General features: G+C 45.9%; 1 protein-coding gene across 1 annotated transcript in view; it reads left to right on the top strand.

Moving 5' to 3' along the window:
* The window catches only part of tln1 (talin 1), a 66,009-nt gene that overhangs the window by 21,731 nt on the left and 17,311 nt on the right, over positions 1 to 26,967 (top strand). The window contains exons 5-44 of the mRNA XM_084034426.1: positions 1 to 130; positions 703 to 855; positions 1,851 to 1,993; positions 2,352 to 2,479; positions 2,562 to 2,622; positions 2,868 to 2,972; positions 3,208 to 3,363; positions 4,449 to 4,550; positions 5,640 to 5,716; positions 5,878 to 6,058; positions 7,430 to 7,543; positions 7,644 to 7,752; positions 7,852 to 8,060; positions 8,145 to 8,243; positions 9,179 to 9,346; positions 9,694 to 9,988; positions 10,687 to 10,853; positions 10,936 to 11,064; positions 11,607 to 11,720; positions 11,933 to 12,046; positions 12,787 to 12,921; positions 13,216 to 13,344; positions 13,437 to 13,539; positions 14,326 to 14,534; positions 15,482 to 15,601; positions 15,944 to 16,141; positions 16,710 to 16,849; positions 16,938 to 17,031; positions 18,283 to 18,372; positions 19,418 to 19,540; positions 21,917 to 22,060; positions 22,154 to 22,315; positions 22,987 to 23,127; positions 23,725 to 23,906; positions 24,517 to 24,649; positions 24,926 to 25,027; positions 25,121 to 25,291; positions 25,743 to 25,991; positions 26,550 to 26,669; positions 26,757 to 26,903. Of these exons, the coding sequence (XP_083890552.1) occupies positions 1 to 130; positions 703 to 855; positions 1,851 to 1,993; positions 2,352 to 2,479; positions 2,562 to 2,622; positions 2,868 to 2,972; positions 3,208 to 3,363; positions 4,449 to 4,550; positions 5,640 to 5,716; positions 5,878 to 6,058; positions 7,430 to 7,543; positions 7,644 to 7,752; positions 7,852 to 8,060; positions 8,145 to 8,243; positions 9,179 to 9,346; positions 9,694 to 9,988; positions 10,687 to 10,853; positions 10,936 to 11,064; positions 11,607 to 11,720; positions 11,933 to 12,046; positions 12,787 to 12,921; positions 13,216 to 13,344; positions 13,437 to 13,539; positions 14,326 to 14,534; positions 15,482 to 15,601; positions 15,944 to 16,141; positions 16,710 to 16,849; positions 16,938 to 17,031; positions 18,283 to 18,372; positions 19,418 to 19,540; positions 21,917 to 22,060; positions 22,154 to 22,315; positions 22,987 to 23,127; positions 23,725 to 23,906; positions 24,517 to 24,649; positions 24,926 to 25,027; positions 25,121 to 25,291; positions 25,743 to 25,991; positions 26,550 to 26,669; positions 26,757 to 26,903 (5,646 nt within the window). The remainder of the gene's footprint in view (positions 131 to 702; positions 856 to 1,850; positions 1,994 to 2,351; positions 2,480 to 2,561; positions 2,623 to 2,867; positions 2,973 to 3,207; positions 3,364 to 4,448; positions 4,551 to 5,639; positions 5,717 to 5,877; positions 6,059 to 7,429; positions 7,544 to 7,643; positions 7,753 to 7,851; positions 8,061 to 8,144; positions 8,244 to 9,178; positions 9,347 to 9,693; positions 9,989 to 10,686; positions 10,854 to 10,935; positions 11,065 to 11,606; positions 11,721 to 11,932; positions 12,047 to 12,786; positions 12,922 to 13,215; positions 13,345 to 13,436; positions 13,540 to 14,325; positions 14,535 to 15,481; positions 15,602 to 15,943; positions 16,142 to 16,709; positions 16,850 to 16,937; positions 17,032 to 18,282; positions 18,373 to 19,417; positions 19,541 to 21,916; positions 22,061 to 22,153; positions 22,316 to 22,986; positions 23,128 to 23,724; positions 23,907 to 24,516; positions 24,650 to 24,925; positions 25,028 to 25,120; positions 25,292 to 25,742; positions 25,992 to 26,549; positions 26,670 to 26,756; positions 26,904 to 26,967) is intronic.

The raw sequence follows: 26,967 nt of genomic DNA, 5'->3' as shown, positions 1-26,967 counted from the left end.
GACACTCTAGATTACAAGAAAAAGCAGAGGCCTCTGAAGATCCGCATGCTGGACGGGACAGTGAAGACCGTCATGGTGGACGACTCCAAGATCGTCAGTGACATGCTCATGACCATCTGTGCTCGGATAGGTCAGCGCTGACACGCCTAGACGTCATTTACACAGCACCTTTTCAACATGGGTTACTACGGCCTTTCCATTCATGTCAGCAGAGGAAACAAAAGAAGCAACACAGTTTCTAAATGCAATCAAATACACTACTAATGCAACGCGCTTAAGGACAAAGAGAGCAAAGAGCAACCAGCTACCATCCAGATCATCTCATGAACTCTGAAAGTTAGAGAAGTAGGTTTGTAGATGATTTGAGGGACAGTCCACAGACTCAGCAGGTCTAACATTCCACAGTCTGGGACAGACACCAAGTATTGGTTGGATGTCCTCCGTGGACGTTGGGTGGTTGAAGGGATTAATAGCTGGCCGATGTAGGCAGGAGCTAGGACATGACGTGATGAGAATGATCTTAAAATCGGTCCTGAACTGACACCGATGTGTCCAGGTGGAATCACGTGTGCCCATTGGCTGCTTTCTCTGTCCACCCTCGCCTCCAGAACAAGATAACAATACAATCCTCCACATGTGCAGCTTGTTCTGCAGCGTGTAACTGAAAGTGAAGGCAGTAATCTGTACGCGTTTATGTTTCAGGCATTACAAACTATGATGAGTACTCCCTGGTGAGAGACATCCTTGAAGAGAAGAAGGAGGAGACCACAGGGACCCTGAAAAGAGACAAGACTCTGCTGAGGGACGACAAGAAGATGGAGAAGCTGAAGCAGAAGCTGCACACAGACGACGAGTGTAAGACACCATAAACCTCACCATATCCAAGCCCACAGCTCTGAACATGATGAGTCCTGCTTGTGGAGGATTGTGAATGTTGTGACAACGTTGACCTGTCACCGCCTGTGACAGACAACTGACTCATACATCTCTTCAAAATACTCAACAGTCCGAAGGATGTACTCCTTTATACTCCTATGAGTCAAACACCCCCAGTAACATCACTCATGAGAAAACTCTTCAACTTTTCACCTCCAGGCATGGAGTCACACCACTTGAAATGTCACATGTGTCCCAGGCAGCCAATCACACGGAGCACGAGAAGGGTTTTACCACTTAACCACTTCCTTCTTGTTTTGATGGTGGTAGATGGCAAGACGGTTCATATTAGTGCTTTTCAATCAGGATGAACCAGTCTGTAGTTTTTTATGCTATTTATCTCCTCATCCTACAACAGAGAGCAAGAGCTCCTCGTCTGCTTGATGATGATGATAATAATATTAATAATAATTATAGTTATATATTTATATTTATATAGCATATTTTAAAAATACAAAGGAAATCTCAAGGTGCACCACATTCAGGGTAAAAACAACTAGTACAACATTAAAACCAAGCAATTTACACTAAAATCTAAACACACACCGAGGCTGAGTCCTCACTGCAGCGGGCCCGGGTTCGAATCCCGCCAGCTGCCCTTTCTGTGTGTCATCCAACTATCTCCCCCTTTCACTCTGAAGCTATCCTATCTGAATACAGTTTAACAAACACTCTAAACAATTCACACTAAAGGGTTCAAATAGGATCAATAAAATGGTAATATTTTGAGGCCGTGGTCTGATCTAGATTAGGTCGGGGTCTTACCTAGTAATGAGCTCTTCAGGAGACGAAAGCTAAAATACAAATCTATCCATCCCCATCAGTACACTGATCACTGGGAATATTGTATGTGGTTACTGATCAACTGTCTTTCACCAAATTGATGAAGACGCCTGTTGATGTCTGTGCTTTAGTGAACTGGCTGGACCACGGCAGGACGCTGAGGGAACAGGGCGTGGAGGAGACGGAGATGTTGCTGCTGAGGAGGAAGTTCTTCTACTCGGACCAGAACGTGGACTCCAGAGACCCCGTCCAGCTCAACCTACTCTACGTCCAGGTGCACATAGACCTTGTATATCTCTGTGAGGCATGCCAGTAAGTCATAACAACCACTCCCCATTTCTCCCATGTTTCCTCGTTAAAGGCTTTCTAAAAATGAAAGTTTGTCTTTAACATATGCTGAGATTCACTGAGAGGCTCTTGGCGAATTAAGGCCGTTGCAACAGAATCAGACATACACAGTTTAGGATACAAACAACGTCCTGATGACGGATCAAGAAAGAAAGTGAGGCCGAAAACCACACAAAAGATCCCAACAAGTCAGCTTCATGGTTATATATACACATGTATATATATATATGTGTGTGTGTAAATGTGTTTATATATATATATATAATATACATGTCTGCTGACAGGCCCGTGATGACATCCTGAACGGCTCTCATCCAGTCTCCTTTGATAAGGCCTGTGAGTTTGCTGGCTATCAGTGTCAGATCCAGTTCGGGGACCACAACGAGACCAAACACAAGCCTGGATTCTTAGAGTGAGTTGTCTTTCTCTTCCTCCCATCACAATGTGAGTCTTTTTGAAGTGGTTTGATCCGAGCCGAAGTCTCTCCTCCTCAGTTTAAAGGAGTTCCTCCCCAAAGAGTACATCAAGCACAAAGGAGAGAAGAAGATCTTCCAGGTAAGACCTGGTCTGGTTCCACTGGCCTGCTGCTTCAATCCCACATACAGGCTTTATAATGCTGATGTAGTTGTGGCTTCCAGTACTGAAAGTAAGCAGAGAGCTTGATCTTGAGCTCATGTTTCCCTAAACTGTAGCAGTCATGCAGGATCCAGGATCAGGAAATCCAACAAAGATGACTTCTATTTGTGTGTTGATGCTACAGAGTGGATCTACTCCTCTGATTGTTTCTGTTTTCTCTGCAGGCTCACAAAAACAGCCAGAACATGACGGAGATCGAAGCCAAAGTCAGCTATGTGAAGCTGGCCAGGTCTCTGAAAACCTACGGAGTGTCTTTCTTCCTGGTCAAGGTGAGAAGAATGGTCACAACTACACCACATAGTCTGAGCCATATGTGATCCAGCTGTGGTCCAACTTCAGGATAGACTCACAAATGATGAAAGAGGAAGAAAAGTTAATACTGAATTGTACATGAGTTTCAGTTTGTGGATAAGTTGACGTGAGGTTGTGTTTCGTATACATGCGTTAGGAGTTCATGTGTGTCAATGTTGCTGACTTCTAACCACTTTCTTCCACCTCCTGCAGGAGAAGATGAAGGGCAAGAACAAACTGGTGCCTCGCCTGCTGGGGATCACCAAGGAGAGTGTGATGAGAGTGGACGAGAAGACCAAGGAGGTGATCCAGGAGTGGAACCTGACCAACATCAAACGCTGGGCTGCCTCCCCCAAGAGCTTCACCCTGGTCAGTCCCCCAGTCACTGAGACCGAGCTGGTAGCTGGTTGGTCCTAACTAACATGGCCTGTAAGGTGTGATAACATGAGCATCCCTGTCCTGCTTCCTGTCGTCCTGGTACGCCCCCTACAGCTATGTTGAGGCATGACCTGCTGGCTGTGACTGTATGTGATCAATGTTGTAACCTTGCCTCGACATGTTCGGTCATGGCAAGTGCTGACAGAGCAAATACCATTGTTACAACCCAGCCAACCTTATTTTGGTGTTGTTGCAATCATAGTGTTGCATTCAGTGTTCTCTCCACCAAATTAATATATTGTGTGTTAGTCTGGGACCAGGTCAGACAGTCTGGGACCAGGTCAGGCAGTCTGGGACCAGGTCAGACAGTCTGGGACCAGGTCAGACAGTCTGGGACCAGGTCAGGCAGTCTGGGACCAGGTCAGACAGTCTGGGACCAGGTCAGGCAGACTGGGACCAGGTCAGACAGTCTAGGACCAGGTCAGACAGTCTGGGACCAGGTCAGGCAGTCTGGGACCAGGTCAGACAGTCTGGGACCAGGTCAGGCAGTCTGGGACCAGGTCAGACAGTCTGGGACCAGGTCAGACAGTCTAGGACCAGGTCAGACAGTCTGGGACCAGGTCAGACGGTCTGGGTCCAGGTCAGACGGTCTGGGTCCAGGGTTGGATGTAGAAGGAGGAAGGCAGTGGGGTGAGAGGGACGTGACTGTTCCTGCATCACCTTAAATCCAGCATTCAGCGTTAATTTGATCACATCATCAGACTTGTTTGATGAAGGGTGGAACAGCACATCTCCTGACTACTGCTGCTGGTGTCAATACATAGTCTCAGCCAGATGTGGTCCAGATGTGGTCCAGGTTTAGGATAGACTTCAGGTGATGGTGAGGAGCCCCCTGCATTTGCTTTCGTGGTCTATGAGGAGTTTGTTCATCGTCATCTCTGGACTATGAGGGACCCACTGCACCTGGGTCTCCAGACTACGAGAAGCCCCTTTCACCGGGTCTCTAGACAACAGGGAGCCCCCTGCATGGGTCATGTAGTCTTTTCATCCCGGGCTGTCCTCTTTGTCCTTTGCAGGATTTTGGAGACTACCAGGATGGGTACTACTCAGTTCAGACCACTGAGGGGGAGCAGATCGCTCAGCTGATCGCTGGTTACATCGACATCATCCTCAAGAAGGTAACTGTCAATCATTCTCACCAGTCAATGTCATAACGGGACCCACATCATACAACACAGTGGTGCAACCCAGTCTCACGTCAGGTCAGCAAATACTCGCTAGGTAGTATTCTCCTGATTCTTTTACATGGACATGATCATTAAGCACGCCATTCAAACTAATGCGTTTCAGGGTCACATGGTTGTGTTTAATTCATGTGTCCACCGTGACATGTAATTAACTTTGATGTTGTTTTACTGACGAGATACTCGACATGAGCAATAAGTGTCCCTGAACATGAAACCAATAGATAACAATTTCATCCCCCTTTAATTAATAACTATTTCACGACCAGTTTGTCTGGTAACATGTATTAGTTGAAGGTAAACTAAGTTGACTCATGTAGTGGATTCCTTCATTCAGGAGTTATGTTACAATTGTAAATTGCTCAACTTCCGTTCTCTCGTTAATGTGGAATATATTTAAAATCCATAATTATATTCAATCTTCTGATCCATCTTTGAATGGCACAGGGTTATGATCACAGATAAAGAAGATGACTCAACAACATGTATTGTGTCAGGAGAGACAAACATGTTGCATACAGACTTATTAGGCTGATGTCCTGTGTGTTCACCACTGATGTCTTCTCCTTTATTCAGGATCTCATTACTGCAGCAGTTCACACAGTCATCGTTAGTTAGACATATCTTCAGGTTTTACAACAACAATAGAACATGAGGTGTTTTGAGATGTGAGATGAAGAAACATATCAATGCAACAAAAGTAAGAAAACAAATTAAAAGAAAAGAAGGCTGTTAAAAGGAAGGGGAAACACATTTAGTTTCCTTCATGGATGAGGTCATTCTATCCATTCTAAAAGGTTCATGAATGACGTCAGACCAGTCTTCTATAGGGTAAAGACATTGCTTTGTAATTGATTTTCTAGCAGCTATTCTTAATATTCCTGATATGTACTTTGTTTTAATATGTGTAGATGTTGAAGGTGGAAGAAGTTTGTCTCAGTTAAAGGTCATTTTTGTCCCAAATGTAGTCACTAATGCTGTTGTGCAGTCTCTCCACTGATGTCTTTATGTTGTCTTTGACAGAAAAAGAGCAAAGACCACTTTGGCCTGGAGGGAGATGAAGAGTCCACCATGCTGGAGGACTCTGTGTCACCCAAGAAGTAGGAGTGTTGCTGTGATGGTTATCAGACAGATACTGTGCATTTAGTAGTTGTAGACATATTCATATTCATAGAGTGTGTAGTCGAGTTGGTTGATAACCCTCTGATGGGTTAGTCTTCTGGAGGAACCCCAGTGAAGTGACTCTGTACCATCCCTCCAGGTCCACGGTGCTGCAGCAGCAGTTCAACAAGGTGGGCAGGGTAGAGACCGGATCAGTGGCCTTGCCGGCCATCATGCGTTCAGGAGCTGGAGGTCCAGAGAGCTTCCAGATGGGTTCCATGCCTCAGGCCAAGCAGCACATCACCAGTGGTCAGATGCACCGAGGACACATGCCTCCACTGGTGAGACAAATACCACGACAGGTTGTAACTGGCAGAACAGGACTCAAAGCAGCTCAACAACTGGTCTGTACTAGTTTCAAATACAAGTCCATTCTGTCTCCCAATAAATCACTAGCTCATACAACCAAAAAACACTCTCAGTTGTGTTTCTATGTTTTTTCTGGACCTTTTCTGGTCACATGGTTAACGCACACAAAAAACTTAAGTTAGGTTTAGACAACTTAACTACATAGTTAGGTTGAGACAACTAAACTACATAGTTAGGTTGAGACAACTAAACTACATAGTTAGGTTGAGGCAACAAAACTACATAGTTAGGTTTAGACAACTAAACTACATAGTTAGGTTTAGATAACTAAACTACATAGTTAGGTTTAGATAACTAAACTACATAGTTAGGTTTAGATAACTAAACTACATAGTTAGGTTGAGACGACAAAACTACATAGTTAGGTTTAGATAACTAAACTACATAGTTAGGTTTAGACAACAAAACTACATAGTTAGGTTTAGACAACTAAACTACATAGTAAGGGTGAGACAAGAGGCTTGTCAAGATGTACTGCACCTCGTCTCGTGCATATACCACAACAATATACAGAGAAAATGGGAAATTTTCATATATATTTACAAATAGTGATTAATTTATTTGTTTATTAAGATCCCCATTAGCTGCAGCAAAGCCACAGCTATTCTCCCTGGGGTCCAACAGTATCAAATATACAGTTGAAAACACAAAACATAAACATTATAAAAATTTAAAACAAAAAAAACAAGTGAGCGATATGCTTAACCTAACAAAACAAAAACAGAGTAAGTGTTTACATTTCTTAACTGTGCTTCATTCATTCTTCGTTATATTAATTGTTCACATACTAATCCTATTACCCACATTTCTACATATCATTAATCATGATTAATCCACAGCTACCTTGTCATCAATCTGATTAAAATGTTGAATCAATTGACAGCCCTAATATATATACCTACACACATACATACATACATTAATACACATGTGTATGTGTGTGTCTGTGTGTGTGTGTGTGTGTGTGTGTGTGTGTGTGTGTGTGTGTGTGTGTGTAAATAAATATAATATTATTATTATTTTCAACAAATCAAACCAACAGTGAATGTGTTTACTAACAGTACAGGCTATGTCTTTAAGTCCACACTAACATAATATTGGGCGGCTGTGGCTCAGACGTAGAGCGAGTCGTTCTCCAATCACAAGGTGGTTTGATTCCCGTCTCCTCCAGTCCACAATTTTGTCTCTATATATCTTTATGTTTTGTCTTTATATTCGTGTTAAACCGTGGAGCTGAGCACCACAGAGACAGACTGACATGTTGTTGTTTCATGTGTCCACAGACGTCAGCCCAGCAGGCCCTGACTGGAACCATCAACTGCAGCATGCAGGCTGTCCAGGCGGCCCAGGCCTCTCTGGATGACTTTGATACTCTGCCCCCCCTGGGAACAGATGCTGTGAGACTCAACTTCATTCTGGGTCCATGTGGGTTGGTTTCACTCCTAAGATCATGTGAGATCTAGATTTCTGTGACCAGAGGATTTTTTTTTGTTTAAGGCCTCCCAAGCCTGGCGCAAAAACAAGATGGATGAGTCCAAACATGAGATCCATTCTCAGGTGGATGCCATCACAGCAGGCACCGCCTCCATGGTCAACCTCACTGCAGGTACCAACACTGAGCATCAGTCTCTCTGTAATAATGATGCTGCCTGTGCAGGCTGCTGTCAGAGTTCCTACAGTTGTACATGTACCGACCTGTCCCCAGGTGACCCAGCAGAGACGGACTACACAGCAGTGGGCTGTGCTGTAACCACCATCTCCTCCAACCTGACGGAGATGTCAAAGGGAGTCAAACTGCTGGCTGCTCTGATGGAGGACGAAGGAGCGAATGGACAGCAGTTGCTGGGCGCTGCCAAGAACCTGGCCTGTACTGTCTCCGACATGCTGAAGACGGCCCAGCCTGCAAACACAGAGGTAGACAGACGAGACGCAGGGGACGTGGACGTGGGTCCATGCTCGCACTCATGGTTGTTGACGGTTGTCCATCATGTCTTCTAGCCTCGTCAGAACCTGCTGCAGGCTGCAGGAAACGTTGGCCAGGCCAGCGGGGAGCTGCTGTCTCACATCGGAGAGACAGACACCGACCCACAGTTCCAGGTGTGTCCGTCTTCCCATCATTCATTCTTCTGTGTTTACAACCGGTCTGTTATATCAGCTGTGAATGGGCCTCAGTCAGAAAGCTTTTATACAAACAACAACAGCCGAGCACCTACCTACCATGTCCTCCTGGTAATGAAGGACATGTACACCTGCTCCACATCTATGACAACAGCTGGGATTTTTTTATTTTTATAATTTTTGATTTGGTTTGGAAAAGGCATCTTCCATCAGAATCAACAGCACAAAAATACAAAATTCGTATTTTCCATAGTCCTTTTCCTGTTTATGCATACAGGTGAGCAACAAGAGTCCACGAAGGACACAGTTTGTGTGGTTAAGGACAGTCCTCCTGGTCCTTCATGAGCATCCATCGTCACTTTCCTGAGAACATGTCCTTTTATATTCCACTGAATATGAGAGACTTTTAATTAATTAACAATCTTAACAAGACAACTATATACATTAAAGTGAGGGAACTTGCTTATTGTTATTTCCATCAGGGATAGGAGGGTGACATAAAGAAAAAAAAACTTCATATCATACAGATCATACAAATTCTACTTGAGTCGGGGTTATGAATTCAATCCATTTTTCCCAAATTTGATAAAACTTAACCTTTTGGGATGTGTTGGGCTTTGTGGATGTTTGATGCCTGAAGAGAGTAAAAATATGAAATATCAATATGAAACAGCTACTGTGTGGAAAGTTGAGGCAGCATTGAAGAGATAACCAACCCTCCATAGTTTAATAGTTTTAATACTACATTAGATTTTAAATCCTAATATTATCCTTTCAGATTGCAACTATGTGTTGTGAATCATTTCACGAGTAATTTATGTAATTCCAAGCGATCTTTAATGAAAAACCTCTGAGCTAACGAGCTGAGCAGTCAGTGCTGCGTGGTGCTAACTGCTGTGTGTTTGCCGTTACAGGACATGCTGATGCATCTGGCTAAAGCTGTGGCCAACGCCGCAGCAGCCCTGGTGCTTAAAGCTAAGAACGTGGCCCAGAAGACCGACGACTCGGCCCAGCAGAACCGGGTCATTGCTGCCGCCACTCAGTGTGCTCTGTCCACGTCTCAGCTGGTGGCCTGCACCAGGGTGAGTCCTGAGTCTTTTGGCGTGGAGCTGAGAGACGGCACATGTCCGTTCAGTTGTTGCTCACGCTACAAAACCAACGTAGCGTTTAGACAACAAAACCTCTTAGTCGGGCTGAGGAGAACCATCAGGAACACTCAATATTCAATACTTTGTCTCTGGATGTTGCATATTCACATGGATGTGTTTTATTTGTTTTATTTTATTATGAAAAAGTATCCTTATTAACTTTACATGTATGTCTTAGTGCTGAGAGGAAACATGGACATATCATGTGCCTGTGTCTGAAAAGAATAGATTTGACTTCATGGCTACCAGGAGACTGACTTATCCCCTGATCCCTCTGCAAGGTGGTGGCTCCAACCATCAGCTCTCCAGTGTGCCAGGAGCAGCTGATTGAGGCTGGCAAGCTGGTAGCCAAGTCAGTAGAAGGCTGTGTGGAGGCGTCACAGGGGGCCACCAATGACGAGGGCCTCCTGAAGCAGGTGGGCGTGGCTGCCACAGGCGTCACTCAGGCCCTCAATGAGCTGCTGCAACACATCAAACAGTACGCCAGTGGAGGACATCCTATTGGACGCCACGGAGAAGCCACTGACCGCATTTTGGATGTCACTGAGAACATCTTCAGCTCAATGGGAGATGCAGGTAGGTAAAGGAGGGACCAGGGTCGGGACCAGGGTCGGGACCAGGGTCGGGACCAGGGTCGGGACCAGGGTCGGGACCAGGGTCTGGACTACAGGGGTTAAGGATGTGCAAGAAAGCATTTGACGTTAGCAACATGGGCATTTCTGCTGTTAAAAGCCATGCCAAAGGACAGGGTCACCAGACAGTAAGGTGAAGTCTGGAGAGACGGTATCAGTCAACCCAACAGGCAGGCGAGAGTGGCAGAGAGTCATGGGAGCAGAGAGGTCCAACCATCACCTTCTGAGAATGAACCTCCATCCCAGATTGCAAAAAATGTTTTTACATATCAATAACGTTGCACTTGTAGAACTACTAGGAGTGCATGTAACAACTGCAATAGATACAAATTTCATACAAAGTCTAATCTAAAATCATATGTTCATATGAGGGGTCTGTACTTAAGTCACGATGCAATGTTATTACCATACTTATGTCATAATACCATATTAGTACAATACTAAAGTCGCAATGCCATTTTATCACAATATTTGAGTCACGATACCATATTATTGCGATACATTAGTTACGATACGATATTATCATGATATTTAAGTCACGATACCTTAAGTCACAATATTAACGCAACATGATATTAACACAACATGATATTATGATATTATCGCAATAGTGATTATACCAATACCATTTTGTCTGACCAGGGGAGATGGTCCGTCAGGCTCGTATCCTCGCCCAGGCCACATCAGACCTGGTTAACGCCATCAAGATGGATGCAGAGGGAGAGTCAGACCTCGAGAATTCACGCAAGCTGCTGTCAGCCGCCAAGCTACTGGCTGATGCCACGGCCAAGATGGTGGAGGCTGCTAAGGTAAGAACACATGAGCACCTGAGCAGACGTCTTCATATCAACCGTAGCCTGTTGGTTTGATGTTTGACCTGCTCCCCTCCAGGGTGCAGCAGCTAACCCCGACAGTGAGGAGCAGCAGCAGAAATTACGAGAAGCCGCTGAAGGTCTCCGCATGGCCACCAACGCTGCCGCCCAGAACGCCATCAAGAAACGTCTGGTCAACAAGCTGGAGGTAAGAAGAGCTGGGATCTACCACAGTCCGGGTTTTGTAGCCTACACAGGATGTATGGCTGGATAGACCAGTGGAAGATTGCTTTACAGGTTGAACAGTAGGCTTCACACCAAGGACTGATAAAAATGTTTTTAATCGTAGTCTTCCTTTATGGTATCTGGAATAATAAAGTCATTGTAAGGAGGCACCAAGACCCTACAACTCCCATGAGCACACACAGTTTCCAACCGGAACAAGCTGAAGATATCTGGCTCAAGTCTGTTATGATAAGAACTTCTATTCAATTCAATATGCTTTATTGGGATGAATGGTTAGCAACCGTTGTTGCCAAAGCATACCTGCAATATTATGTGAAATGATATCAGTCGCTGCTGGAAGTTGTTTGCAATTAAATATATTCAGGTGTCAATCTTGACAGTTGGCTACTGATTTTTTTGTGAGATTTAAAGTGAAAACCAGCGGATATTAGCGGCTAACATAGTACTCATTGCATCACTGGTCCTCGTGATATTTACTGTTGTGGTTTGTGTGTTTCCTTTCAGAATGCAGCCAAACAGGCAGCGGCAGCAGCCACTCAGACCATAGCTGCTGCTCAGCATGCTGCCTTGTCCAACAGGAACCAGGCCGCCCAGCAGCAGCTTGTCCAGAGCTGCAAGGTAACACACTCACGACATCAGCACACCTACAGAAAACACACTGGCGTCAACGTATTAAACTCTCTTTGTGTATCATCCTGTCACATCCAGTAGAAAAGATCAAATCGTCCTTTGCTACACAGGATCCCAGTGCAGTGGCTGAATGAATTACACCTGTCTTCATCATTGTGCTGTGCTTATGTACTTGTCTATCTATCTGTGTGTGACACCAGGCGGTGGCGGAGCAGATCCCTCAGCTGGTCCAGGGGGTCCGAGGCAGCCAGTCTCAGTCGGACAGTCCCAGTGCTCAGCTGGCCCTTATCAGTGCGAGCCAGAACTTCCTGCAGGTGACGGAACATTCCAGCATTGCAGGAACAGAACAGCACAGTAATGGTGAAAAGGCAGGGATAAACAGAAGCCATACGTTGGATGCAGCTGGCATTCTGATTAAGGATTCAACGCAGAGATGCACAGAGAAAAAAACAGTTGTAGAACATTCATGCTAAAAAAAGCAAACGAAAAACAGGAGATTGATTGATTTCTGTACTTCATTTTATGAATTTGCATCTGAAGGAATGCAAACAGCAGCAGCAACTTAAACTTTCAACGTCGTGTTTAGCACAAAGTATCATTGATACCAACGACATATCACACTGCTACACACAGACTCAAGGATAAGAGTTGGGATGTCAAAGGTCACTATGCCCTCACGAAACACATTTCGAAATAGGGAAAAAATAATGAAACCGCAACACAACAGATTGAGCTTCGATACTGTTGTGATGGATAACCCAACGCTGCACTTAAATGACCTGAAATCAGCGCGAAGAGCAGGGATGTCTGATATAAATATGACATACTAGAGACATTCATAGTCCAGAGGAGACATCGGATGTAAATGTAAATGTAAACGACTTGACAGTAATGAGCAGGTGTACTAGACATCTGTAAAAAATACGTGTTAAACTCACTGGATTTGAAAGCCCTCTACAGTAGTTCCAGCTTTAGGACAAAGATGAGATGTTTTAGACCCTCTCCTCTATCCGTCCAGCATGTTAATCTTGTCTTCTTGTCTGTCCTCTCGCAGCCTGGTGCTAGGATGGTCACAGCGTCCAAGGCCACAGTTCCCACCATCAGTGACCAGGCCACAGCGATGCAGCTCAGCCAGTGTGCTAAGAACCTGGCCAGTGCTCTGGCTGAGCTCCGGACCACCTCACAGAAGGTCAGTCTGTGGAATCATGTCACCCCAAAATACACAGCAAGATACTGTATTCTTTAAACTTTGCATTGTAAATATAAATTGTAAACGTTTGTTTGTGTGTGTGCGGGCGTGTGTGCGGGCGTGTGTGTGTGTGTGTGTGTGTGTGTGTGTGTGTGTGTGTGTGTGTGTGTGTGTGTGTGTGTGTGTGTGTGTGTGTGTGTGTGTGTGTGTGTGTGTGTGTGTGTGTGTGTGTGTGTGTGTGTGTGTGTGTGTGTGTGTGTGTGTGTGTGTGTGTGTGTGTGTGTGTGTGTGTAGGCTCAGGAAGCGTGTGGCCCGTTGGAGATAGACAATGCTCTGTCCATGGTAAGGGATCTGGAGAAGGACATCCAGGAGGCCAGAGCTTCAGCTGAGCAGGGTAAACTCAAACCACTGCCAGGAGAGACGGTGAGACAGACGCGCCCGTTAAGCCTGCCACACCATGAATGATGAATGGACAGTACAAATAAGAGTTGTTCCTTCCCTGCTGTGTTGTTCAGCTTGAAAAGTGCTCTCAGGATCTGGGGACCAGCACCAAGGCTGTGAGCTCAGCCATGGCTCAGCTGCTGAGTGAGGCCACCCAGGGCAACGAGAACTACACCGGTGGGTCAACAGAAACCACACAGACTGCTGCAGCATGTTAAATGACACCAGAGGCCCCACGATACCATAGGTATCATAGGGTACTATCGGTATGGTGACACTATGTCATCATGACAATGTCATGATGACATATTGTCACCATATTTATGTCACAATACAATATTATCGCAGTACTTATGGCATGATATGATATTATTGCAACACATATGTCACGATACGATTATCACAATACTAATCTCATTATACAATATTGATATGATACGATATTAATGTGATACATTTGTCATCCAATGCAGCACAATACATTAGTCACCATGCAATATTATCATGATGCTTATGTCACAATATGATATCATGATAATTAGGTCACGATAGAATCTTACGATATGATATGATATAATATTTTCACGATGCACGGTACAATATAATATTATCAAGATACTTATGTCACGATACGATATTATCATGATACGTATGTCACAACATATTATCACGATACTTACGTTACGATGCGATATTATCACAATACTTACGTCACAACATATTATCACGATACTTATGTTACGATGTCACCGTACTTATGTTACGATATATAATCACGATACCTATATAGCAATATATTTTCATGATACCTATGTTACAATATGATATTATCACGATACTTAAGTCACGATACGATTTAGCGACACTGATACACTGTTACAATGTTATATTTCATAATGTCGCATTTAGTTATTTATAACATTCTCCATACATCTCACCCATCTCTCCTGCTGGACGATCCAGGCATGGCAGCCAGAGATGTGGCCCATGCTCTAAAGTCCTTGGCCTCCGCCGCCAGAGGAGTCGCTGCCACCACAGAAGACGCACCCGCACGCAACGCCATGCTCGACTGTGCCGGCGACGTCATGGACAAGTCAGGCAACCTGATTGAAGAGACTAAGAGGGCCATCGCCAAGCCAGGAGACGCAGAGAGTCAGCAGCGTCTGGCTCAGGTCAGCACGGACTGAGGGGGTTTATTAATAACACAATATTCCATCTAGATAATGTCACCTGAATCCAGTTAGGAGACTCAGAGAGTCAGCAGTGGCTGGCCTAGGTCAGACCAGACTGAGGCTTTATGTACTTAATTAATTTTCAATCAGGTTTCAGAGCCACTATACAGCAAAGAAGCAGCCATTGAGAAGTTACTAATGACCTCCTCCCCAAAGCAGATATAGCGGAATGCCCAGTCTTAATCCTTCGAGACCTGAGTTCAGCATTTGACACCGTAGATCATGCTATTTTAATGGAGCGCCTTAAATAGTGGGTAGGCATCTCAGGCTTACCAATGAGTTGGCCTGAATTCCATTTATCTATAAATAGGCAAGTCATTGTTGTCCACAGCAGGCATCACCTGTGGAGTACCACAGGGCTCCGTTCTTGCACCCATCCTCTTCTCCCTTCATATGCATCCAGTTTGTCCTATAAATCACTGGACAGGTAGGAGTGTGTTTGGTTGGTAATAGGTCTTATTTGGCCCAACCAAAAATACCCAGGCACTTTTTATTTAAGAAAATGAACACGTTGACTTTGTATTACGATGAGTGTTACCTTGACTCGATGAGGCTGAGACAGCCGAGTTTAGTCGGAGCTGAGACGTAACGTTGCTAACGTTAGCCGCTTTGCTAAAGCAGTCGCGCATGCCACACTGCTTTGAGTACTGACCCAATTAAGTAACGGTACCAAACATGAGTGGGGGGGGGATAATGCCATCTGTAACTAGCTGGTAAACTGCCTGTAATATGAGCTTATATATGATCTAGGTGTTCGCATTAGTGCAAGCAGTGACATGAGAGTCTGATGAGACTGATTAGTGTTGAGACAGTAACTCAGTCATGATTCAGATCAACACAAAACACTCAACGTGTGTGTGTTTGTTTGTGTGTGTGTGTGTGTGTAGGTGGCTAAGGCGGTGTCTCAGGCCCTGAACAGATGTGTGAACTGTCTTCCTGGCCAGAGGGACGTGGACAACGCCATCCGTACTGTGGGTGAAGCCAGCAAGGCTCTGCTGGGCGACTCTGTAAGTTACTCCACATTTACAGAAGGAGGTGGATGTTTGTGGGTTTGATACGGACTCTTTGCATGTATGTAAACGCTGTATGGTGTAGTCCCAAATGGCACATACTTTATGGGTGCAGTTCTTCTATAACATCCACAACTTAAAAACAAAGAAAAGATGTGTGTCTTATCTGAGGTGCAATAAATATATTTGTTTCTTAACGTAACGTGAAGTGGTTATTATCTGGATAATATGTGAATCCCAATAATCCAGAATGATCTATTGATGATGGGGAGAAGTGTTTCCCAGATGTTGGTGCTACTGCTACATCTCAGCGTTTGTCCTCTCGTTCTTACTCTCTAGTTCCCATCCAGTGGGAGGAGCTTCCAGGAGGTTCAGGCCCAGCTTAATGAAGTGGCGGCTGGTCTCAACCAGTCAGCTAACGAGGTGGTCCAAGCCTCCAGGGGGACCACCCAGGTCCTGGCCAGGGCCACAAGCAAGTTTGGACAGGACTTCAGCAACTTCCTGGAGGCAGGTGTTGACATGGCTGGAACGTCCAAGGTCAGTGTAAGAGGAGAAGACTTCTACATATGTGATGGTGAGATAGGCTCCCAGATGCTCCACCAGAGGGCAGCACCATGCCAGGTCACTATGATAGAAGAAGACTTGCACATAAATGATGGTGAAACAGGTTTTCAATGCTCCCCCACATCGGGGCAGTGTGCCATCATCTTTCACTGATCCACTCAGTAAGGGAGTCACCTGGTTACATTTGTTTTATTTTATGTTTTTTAATTGGAAATGTTAACAAGCTGACTTGGGATACACTCGCTTGGTGTTTAAAAGAAGAAAATAAACTGTAGAAATCTCCTTGAATAGCTGCTCACTGTAGTTTAAAATAAAATTACACACAACAACACAAGAAGACACAAAAAAACACAAAAGTTCGGGACCATTTTTTTAGCAACGGATGAGTATTTGTATGTGGGACGGAGTTTAAATAAACTACAGTGTGTGTTGACTGTGATGAAGGAACATGTTTTATTATCAGGATGATAATTAATAATTTCATTTCAGTAAGCAGATTTATGGTACAGTTTCTATAAACCGTCATCCTCCTGTCCTCCAGTCTAAAGAGGACCAGACACAGGTGGTGTCCAACCTGAAGACCATCTCCATGTCCTCCAGTAAGCTGCTGCTGGCAGCCAAAGTCCTGTCCACTGACCCCAGCTCGCCCAACCTGAAGAACCAGCTAGCAGCCGCAGCTCGGTAACAAGCAGCATCCCTCTCCGTCTCTGTGTTTTTTACGCTACGCTGTCCTATCTGTCTTTGACGTGTCTGAGGTCTGTGTCCGCAGGGCAGTTACAGACAGTATCAACCAGCTCATCACCATGTGTACCCGCCAGGCTCCCGGGCAGAAGGAGTGTGACAACGCTCTGAGAGAGCTGGAGGTAACAACTGTGATCTAGTGTTCAGTCTACTGGTTCTGGAGTCACTCCGGTGTCTGAGAGTCGGCAGCTCAATGACACCGGTTTCTATATGACAAGCTACTGGATGAGTTAGAAAATAAGCTATAAATGGTCCTGTCCGGTGTCAGTCGCCTCATGCAGCTCAGGGCTCTCGTTTATGAAACAGTGTCTAGAGGCCACACTTCATATTTGTACAAAAAGAAATAAACGGAAAAAATATTCAGATTTCTAAAACTCACAAACGCCTGTGCAGTTTCTTCTTACACATGGATCTGGATCAGCCTCGTATCCTACTACAGACAGGTAGACTACAGACAGGAAGACTACAGACAGGTAGACTACAGACAGGTAGACTACAGACAGACTACTGACAGGAGGACTACAGACAGGTAGACTACAGACAGGTAGACTACAGACAGACTACTGTCAGGAGGACTACAGACAGGAAGACTACAGACAGGTAGACTACAGACAGGTAGACTACAGACAGGAAGACTACAGACAGGAAGACTACAGACAGGTAGACTACAGACAGGAAGACTAAAGACAGGAAGACTAAAGACAGGTAGACTACAGACAGGTAGACTACAGACAGGAAGACTACAGACAGACTACAGACAGGAAGACTACAGACAGGTAGACTACTGACAGGAAGACTACAGACAGGAAGACTACAGACAGACTACTGACAGGAGGACTACAGACAGGTAGACTACAGACAGGAAGATTACAGACAGGTAGACTACAGACAGGAAGACTACAGACAGGAAGATTACAGACAGGTAGACTACAGACAGGTAGACTACAGACAGACTACAGACAGGAAGACTACAGACAGACTACAGATAGGAAGACTACAGACAGGTAGACTACAGACAGACTACAGACAGGAAGACTACAGACAGACTACATACAGGAAGACTACAGACAGGTAGACTACAGACAGGAAGACTGCAGACAGGAAGACTACAGACAGACTACTGACAGGAGGACTACAGACAGGAGGATTACAGGCATATATATGTATAGGTATATGTGTGTGTGTGTGTATATATATATATATATATATATATATATATATATGAGACTCCTGCTCATAGTACCATCAGAAAGAAGACGGATATGAAAGATTATAAAACAATAGATGGTACAGCAGTCATGTGACATTCAGCTGTGATACATACGTTGTGTGTTTGTATTGTGAACATAACGATGTGTTGTTCCTGTGTGCAGTCGGTGAGGGGGATGCTGGAGAACCCCACAGAAGCTGTCAGTGATCTCTCCTACTTTGACTGCATTGACAGCGTCATGGAGAACTCTAAGGTAGAACGTCTTCTTGTGGATTTGTCCTCTTCACTTTCTGTTTCTCATTGCTTCATTACCATCGGTGGGGGTGTTGTGACCAGGGTGGGGGCGATGTGACCAGGGTGGGGGAGATGTGACCAGGGTGGGGGCGATGTGACCAGGGTGGGGGAGATGTGACCAGGGTGGGGGAGATGTGACCAGGGTGGGGGAGATGTGACCAGGGTGGGGGCGATGTGACCAGGGTGGGGGAGATGTGACCAGGGTGGGGGAGATGTGACCAGGGTGGGGGCGATGTGACCAGGGTGGGGGAGATGTGACCAGGGTGGGGGCGATGTGACCAGGGTGGGGGCGATGTGACCAGGGTGGGGGAGATGTGACCAGGGTGGGGGAGATGTGACCAGGGTGGGGGCGATGTGACCAGGGTGGGGGAGATGTGACCAGGGTGGGGGCGATGTGACCAGGGTGGGGGAGATATTTTTTTTAGGTGAAAGTCACTTTGTCCCTCCAGTCACTGGTGTGAAGGTTTGTTCAATTCATTTTTATTGATAGTGTCATATCGCAACAAAAGGATCTCAGGAAACTTTACACATAGAGCAGGACTAGAAGAAGCTCATGGGTCCCAACATCACCATTGTTCTGGGTTGGACCCAGAGGCAGCTCGTAGGGATCGGACCGTTTAGGGGTGGAAAGGAACGCACACACACACACACACACACACACACACTAACCCTAACCCACACACAGGGGAGGAAGAGGCACAGGAGGAGCTGGAAAAGACGGGAAGAAACCGGGAAAGCAGGGAGTCACAGTCCGGACCGGGACTACTGGTCTGTAAAGCAGAACAGTGTTTGTTTGTTGTCTATTCTAGAAGGTTGGCCGTCCTCTGAATGTGTATGATACCAGGTTATCGGTAGTGACCCCGAAACCTTCACAAAATGTATTTTTTTCATTTACTGAAAGAAGGCAAACTTCCCAAATATGTCTTAAGTGCAAAAACTGATGATCTGCTTGAATAGAATAGAATGACAGTGTCCAAACTAAAGCATGTCTCTTGGGTTGACAGGTCCTCGGTGAGTCCATGGCTGGTATTTCCCACAATGCCAAGAACTCCAACCTGCCAGAGTTCGGGGACTCAGTGAGTGGCGGCTCCAAAGCTTTGTGTGGTCTGACTGAAGCTGCTGCTCAGGTGAGGGTCATCGTCACTGAAGGTTACTTAACTGTTGCCATGGTCACACTTGTCTTCAATGCAACCTTAGATAGAGATATTCCCATTCATCAGACATTAAAATAAACTCTCATCTCAATGTACAGATACTGTATGTACAAAAAGAGTATTGTAGAGCAGGCCTGTACACCTACATTTATACATACATCAAATTCTTTCTGCAGGTTTGGTTTCTTTCATTCCGAATAAAGCCAACAAAGACTAGGATCCCTGCATTAACACTGCGTCTTAGTTGGATTTTCAACATGTAGCTAAACATACACCTTGGGTTCTCACTGGTCACAAGATCTCCGATGCATGTTATGTCATGTTCTGCCTGGTGTGGTATCTTTTCAAGTGGAGAAAGATGAGTGACGGGAGAGCACAGAAGAGGAGAAGAGGAGTTGGCTAAGATAAGGGCAGGAAGGAGATGCCATGACAATTTTACTATGTTTAAAATAGGGCTCTGACATTTTTTTTAATTATTTTTTGGCTAGAGCGCCATTGAAGCCTTTTATTCATTTTTCAGACAGTGTGGAAACAGGGAGAGAGAGAGGGAGATGACATGTGGGAAATGCGTCCCGGGCGGGAGTCAAACCCGGGACCACCGTGTCGAGGACATTAAGCCTCTGTACATGGGGTGGCTGCCCTAACCACTGTGCCACCGCCTGCCCCTGGGCTCTGACATTTTTTACCTCAACATTTTAAAGATACTGCCTATGGCCTTGGTAACCATGACAACTCATTCTCACTGACCAAGCTGACGAATCTTGTTTAATACTCTGGTGACTAGATGATCGATGGCTGTGGTTCCTGGACCAATCATACAAATACTCTGTATATGATACCGATGTGTCGTCAAGTAAATGGCCTCATTTATATAGTGCTTTTCTCCAAAGCTCCTCGGATCGAGGCCACTCAGATTTTGATTGTTTACAACTCTCACGCTCCACCCCCACGACCAACGAGCTCCTCCCCCACGACCAACGAGCTCCTCCCCCACGACCACCAAGCTCCTCCCCCACGACCACCGAGCTCCTCCCCCACGACCACCAAGCTCCTCCCCCACGACCACCAAGCTCCTCCCCCACGACCACCGAGCTCCTCCCCCACGACCACCGAGCTCGTTCCCCTCGACTCCGTGCCCTTTGAAATCCCTTAGATCATGCCACCTTTGAAACGCGGGTCCGATGTTGACTCTGGTTTTATCATGAGCACCGTCACCATCGTTCTTTTTTTCCTTCTTTTCCACCGGTGTTTTCTTTTCCTTGGTTGTTTTGGACCTCCTCGTTTCGTTTTTTTTACCAGGAATTGGAAGCTTGTTGCTCCTTCCCTCCGCCTCCCCCCTGTGATAGTGGAACGACCCGAGGGGGGAGGGGCTCTGTGTGTGCATGAACACAGCCCTGCGTGCTGATTGGACAGGATGATCCGGGCTCTGTCGATTTTTGCAAAACAGGCTCTACGTGCACGTAGAGGTGTGCTTTTTTTTCTAAAACCGGATGATTTATGTTGTTCTATCGGTGCATAGTGTCGGCTTCAGTGAATATGATCAAACAAATGTTGTTGACTGGGACTTTAATATTGTCTTTTGGATAAACACATTTTTTTTTTTTTAAAGAAGAAGAAATAAATCAGAGGGCCTGAATAATAAAGCAGTGTCTCTGTAAATCCAGAATGACTTACAGAGACACTGTGTGTAATAGTCGGTTTGGTCTTCATCTGCAGGGTCTGATCCACTTATCTCTGTCCTGGTCTCAGACCTCAGTCCTGACTGCGCGTCACGTTCAGTGGTTGATGAAGACATGTTTTTGTGGGTTGGGTGGTGCTGATTGGCTCTCATAATGGACCGGTGATGCTGATTGGCTCTTATAACCAGTCGGTGGTGCCGATTCAGTACTGCTAATAAAAACACTGCCCTGCACATTACTCGTGGACAACATGTGGACACTGTCTGGACCATTTATCAAATGTAGGTCTCCTACATCTTGCCTCCACATGGGAGATCATCATCTCCTTCCAATGGGAAGAGAGCAGGAGAACCTGGTCTGGAGACCAGCTGAGACCAGTTAGGTTGCTGCTGAAAAAAACACGATTTATTAATTGATTTTGCTGCTTCAAAATAAAAGCTTTTGGATAACAAAATAATGGGGACTTTTGGTTGATTATATTTATGCATTATCAGAGAAAGAAACATCCAATGGATAACATGTTAAAGTGATAACATTTATTTCCAACATGGACCCAAGATGTTAGAAGACAAAGTAAACCTGAAAAAGCACACATTCAACATAAAGACTAAGACAAAAGTGATTTTTATATAATATATAATGTTTGGTTGTGTTTGTAAACTGTCCCCAGGCTGCCTATCTGGTTGCAGTATCAGACCCCAACAGTTCAGCGGGTCAGAAGGGTCTGGTGGATCCGGCTCAGTTTGCCCGGGCTAATCAGTCTATTCAGATGGCCTGTCAGAACCTGGTGGACCCAGCCTGCACCCAGTCTCAGGTACGTGCTGACCTCACTGTGACATCATCAGTCCTCCTGGTCTTGGTCGGTAGAGTCCCTATGTGTTTGAATACATCGTGTTTCTGCACCCAGGTTCTGTCTGCCGCCACCATCGTAGCCAAACACACCTCTGCTCTGTGTAACGCCTGCCGCCTGGCCTCCTCCAAGACCCCAAACCCTGTTGCCAAGAGACAGTTCGTCCAGTCAGCCAAAGAGGTGGCCAATACCACGGCTAACCTGGTCAAGTCCATCAAGGTTTGTAGTGCGAATGCTTTCATATTCATCATCAGTGAAATCAGTGGAGTGAAAGAACGTGCTGTGTTAGTAGCTGCTGTGGATGAGAGGAGAGGAGGTGAGACAGGGCGGATACTCACTCATGTATTCTTCTCAGTTACACACAAAATGGGAATAAACCCCGCCTCTTCTGACACCTCCATCCATCCGACCAATCACTGATTGTCAGATTCAAAAACGAAACTTGTCAGACACAGCTCCCTGATGACACCTTTGGAAAATTAGGATTAGTCAAAGGTTTAGTGTCTGGTTCTGCTATGGGACAGTGACCACGGTTAAGGATTAAGGGAGCCCATTAAGTCCCAAGTCCTGATCCAGGACCAAGCGGGCAGAGCAGGAAATGGACCAGGGGCCCCGGAGTTCCAGGTGCCCTGAAAGCTTTAGGTATACTGTTGTGTGCCAACTAGTCTTTGCTGGTTTATCTGTTGATAATCTGTGCCTTAATGTTACATTCTGGTAAATATAGTTGTGTTTAAACCAACACAGGCGACCGGTCTGAGACACAATCCTACGACATAACATGTTGTTCTAGAAGGATAGTCTGTTAGGACATCCTGGATCCGAGCCGGTCTAGTCCTAGAGACATATCAGGACCCTGAGTGAATGATGACTGAACTGTGTGTGTCCTCCAGGCTCTGGACGGAGCCTTCAACCAGGAGAACAGAGACAAGTGTAAGGCTTCGACCGGTCCTCTGATAGAAGCTGTGGACAACCTGACTGCCTTCGCCTCCAACCCAGAGTTCGCCAGCATCCCCGCTCAGATCAGTCCTGAGGTATGTCCACGCCCTCAGCTGAACATGTTCATCATGAGATGAGCCTTGGAGGAGACATTTAGTGGTACTATTCCAGCCTGATGGTTCCTACTTCCTCTGTTTAGTTCTCTTTGAATGAGTTGACTCAGTCAGAGCAAAGCACTAGCAAAGGTTTGTACTTGAAATAACATTTAAGGGAGAGTTCACTCTAAAATTCCAAATGGGTGTGTTTCCTTCTACCTGTAGTGATATTTAGGGGACAGCGGTGTCTCAGTAGAGAGGGTCGCTCTTTAACCACAAGGTTGGCGGTTCGATCCCCGTCTCTACTACTGTCTGCATGTCCTTGTGAGTGAGAACCACACTGAAGGTGTTCCATGCTGCTTTACAGTCACTCACTCCTCCTAATGCCGAGGGGGCTTAAATGCAGAGGTCAAAGTTCATACCTGTATCATATGACATTTGACATCAAGTTTAAGTGAGAGTGATACATAGCACTACAAGTAAGAGGAAACGTGGGTATTTGGGGGTTAAACTCTCTCTAAACACTCTCTGTCGGTTCTTCTGTTACTGTCCTCCGTAAACGCCACCATTGTCACTCCAGCTGGTTCTTGTCCTCAGGGTCATGCAGCTATGGAGCCCATTCTGGCGGCAGCAAAGACGATGCTGGAGAGCTCGACCGGGCTGATCCAGACCGCCCGCTCGCTGGCCGTCAACCCCAAAGACCCACCCAAGTGGTCTGTGCTGGCGGGACACTCCAGGACAGTGTCTGACTCCATCAAGAAACTCATCACCAACATGAGGTAAGCTGTGCTGCTGAGTTCTGTGTCTTTAGTGTGGGGAAGTAAACACGTGGCCGCTGTACACCTCAATAGTAATTACTTTACTATAAACTACTACAAGCTCAGATGTGTATAACAAAGAGTTCTGCACATTTATGTCCCACGTATCTGTGTTCTCTGAGAGGACCATAAAGTTGTTACGTTTTGAGGGGAAAAGTTGTAATATTGAATATAAATCCACCTTCCCTAGTCTGCTGTGCATGACACCATTACTGCTCAGCTGAGATGGTGGTCTTCCCTTCAGACCCTCTCATGGACACGGCACCACGTTTAGAGAAGAAAACATCTCACCATCACGTGACTTATTGCACATGCAGATGTTAACTTCAACACATAGAAAACAATCAACGATGTGCACGAGTCATTCAGACAAAAAAACGCCTGCAGATGATAACATTGTATAAATGTGCATTGGAGTGACTTTACTGGCATTAAAAGCTGACACACACAAACGCTGCTGTCGAGGATCAGTGGCGTGTGAACCCTGAGAACTGAAGAGAGAAGAGACATGTTCTGGTAACAGCACGCCTCGTTCATCTACTTAGCTGTTGTTGTTGTGGTTGTCGTTTAGGGAAAAGGCTCCTGGCCAGAGAGAATGTGACGATGCTATTGAGGTGCTGAACGGCTGCATCCGTGAGGTGGATCAGGCCTCTCTGGCTGCTATCAGCCAGCAGCTAACACCACGAGAGGACATCTCCATGGAGGTACACACACACACACACACCCACACACGCACACACACACACACAAACAATTATGACTTGTACAAAAACATATACATTCAAGTATTTTAATTGAATTTCATAGTGTTTGATAAATGTATGTGAAACCTCATGTTAAAGTTCTGTCTCACTGATGACATTGATGTTTACACACACAGTGTCTTAGATACACTATATTCACCTCTAGGTCTCTTCAGGTCTCGTCAGGTCTCTTCAGGTCTCAGGCCTTACTAACGTGATGTGTTGTATGTGATGCAGAATCTCCATGAGCAGATGGCTGCCTCGGTCCATGAGATCAGTAACCTGATTGATCCTGTGGCTGTGGCCGCTCGCTCTGAGGCCTCCCAGCTGGGACACAAGGTAAGACGGCTGCTGGTCCATCTGAACCCTGGCCAGGCTCTGGCTGACACCGGCTCAACTGGTTTAACTCTAAATGGTGTCTTTTGTGTTCAGGTGTCTCAGATGGTCAGCTACTTTGAGCCTCTCATCATGGCGTCCATTGGCACAGCGTCGAAGATCCTGAGCAGCCAACAGCAGATGGCTGTCTTAGACCAGACCAAAACCCTGACGGAGTCAGCCCTGCAGATGCTTTACACTGCCAAGGAGGCTGGAGGAAACCCCAAGGTACTGAGGCTGGTACTCGGCCTACACATTTATTTAGCATTTAATCAAAAGCAGTGAGTAGCACTTATATTTGGTTTGGAAACAGCATTCAAACTTTGAAGGGCGGAGAGTTCCTGGGGGGGGGTCTCCTCCTAGACCTGGATCAGGGCTTTAGTGGCTTCTTCATCCAGGCAATGAATGCACACTCTGGCCACATGAACCCCATGCTACACACATGTTTTAGACAAAAACTATCTGGTGCCTTCAGTTCTGCTGCTTGTCTTTTTCTCTCTCTCTTTCCATCAAATTCAAAGAGACGAGATCGCCTCATTTTCTTTTCACTGGTCCGTTCTGAAAGTGTATGTTTTTAAAATAAGTGTTTTATTGTAATTCATTTGCTGGGTCTTCTGGACTGTGGTCTTCTTGAATCGTTTGAACCACCTGCCAGTGTAACGCACCTCCCTGTCTGCAGGCAGCACACATGCAGGAGGCCTTGGAGGAGTCGGTCCAGATGATGAAGGAAGCCGTGGACGACCTGGGTGCCACTCTGGCGGAGGCAGCCAGTGCAGCAGGAGCCGTGGGCGGCATGGTAGACTCCATCAACGATGCCATCAATAAAATGGAAGAGACACCTGCTTTTGAACCCGACGGCGCCTTCGTGGACTACCAGACTACCATGGTGAAGACGGCCAAGGCCATAGCTGTCACGGTACAGGAGATGGTGAGTAAACCTTTTATATCAGGCCCTCTGACTGTATAAGCTAAAGATAGACATAAAGCATGGAGATAAACAGGGTGTACGGTAAGGCGTGGCTTGTACTGCTCAGGGTGTTGCTCTGCCACTGGTGTTCATCAGATCCACTTGTCGCTCCTCCACAGTCAATAGATTCACTTCCTTCACTGGTTGTAAAAATCCAAGAAGGCCGACCAAAACGTCACAGTTGAGGCTTCAAAACTGTAGTCCACAAACCAGTGGGTGACTTAACGATGACTACGTCCACTTCTTATCTACAGTCTATGGACAGTACAGGAGGACTGGTCCTCTGGGACCAGAGTAGGCCCCGCCCACCCCTGTGACAGTACAGGAGGACTGGAATGGCAAAGAGCTCATTAAAACTAGTAAAAGCAAGAAGTATTGGAGCCATGAAACCTGTTATATCCTTTATAGATGTATTGCCTGTCAGTTAGCTTCATATTTATTTTTGGTTTCTCTTATAATCTAAAGTTAACCTAAAAGATGCACTTGTTAATCCTCAGCTCCTGTGGTTTCTCTCCTCAGGTGACCAAATCGAACACCAACCCCGATGACCTGGGAGGACTAGCCAACCAGCTCACCAACGAGTTTGGAAATCTGGCGACTGAGGCCAAATATGCAGCGGTGACTGCAGAGAATGATGAGGTAAATACAACGAGTGGTTACAGGCCTGCACTCTCTGTCCATCCTGTTCCTGCTGTTACTCACATGTGGTGCTCTTCTTGTGTCCAGATTGGTTCCCACATTAAGAAGCAGGTTGGTGAGCTGGGTTTCAGCTGTACAGGTCTGGTGACCAAAGCTGGAGCTCTGCAGTGTAGCCCCAACGACTCGTTTACCAAGAAGGAGCTGATTGAAAGCGCCCGCAAAGTCTCCGAGAAGGTCAGACCTCCACCAACAATCCGCCGCATCACCACAGCTGCTCTACTTTGACTTTCCTTGTGAA

This window comes from Eutrigla gurnardus, assembly GCF_963514095.1.
Source record: "Eutrigla gurnardus genome assembly, chromosome: 19".
NCBI lineage: Eukaryota > Metazoa > Chordata > Actinopteri > Perciformes > Triglidae > Eutrigla > Eutrigla gurnardus.
This window is presented reverse-complemented; position numbering and strand designations above follow the sequence as displayed.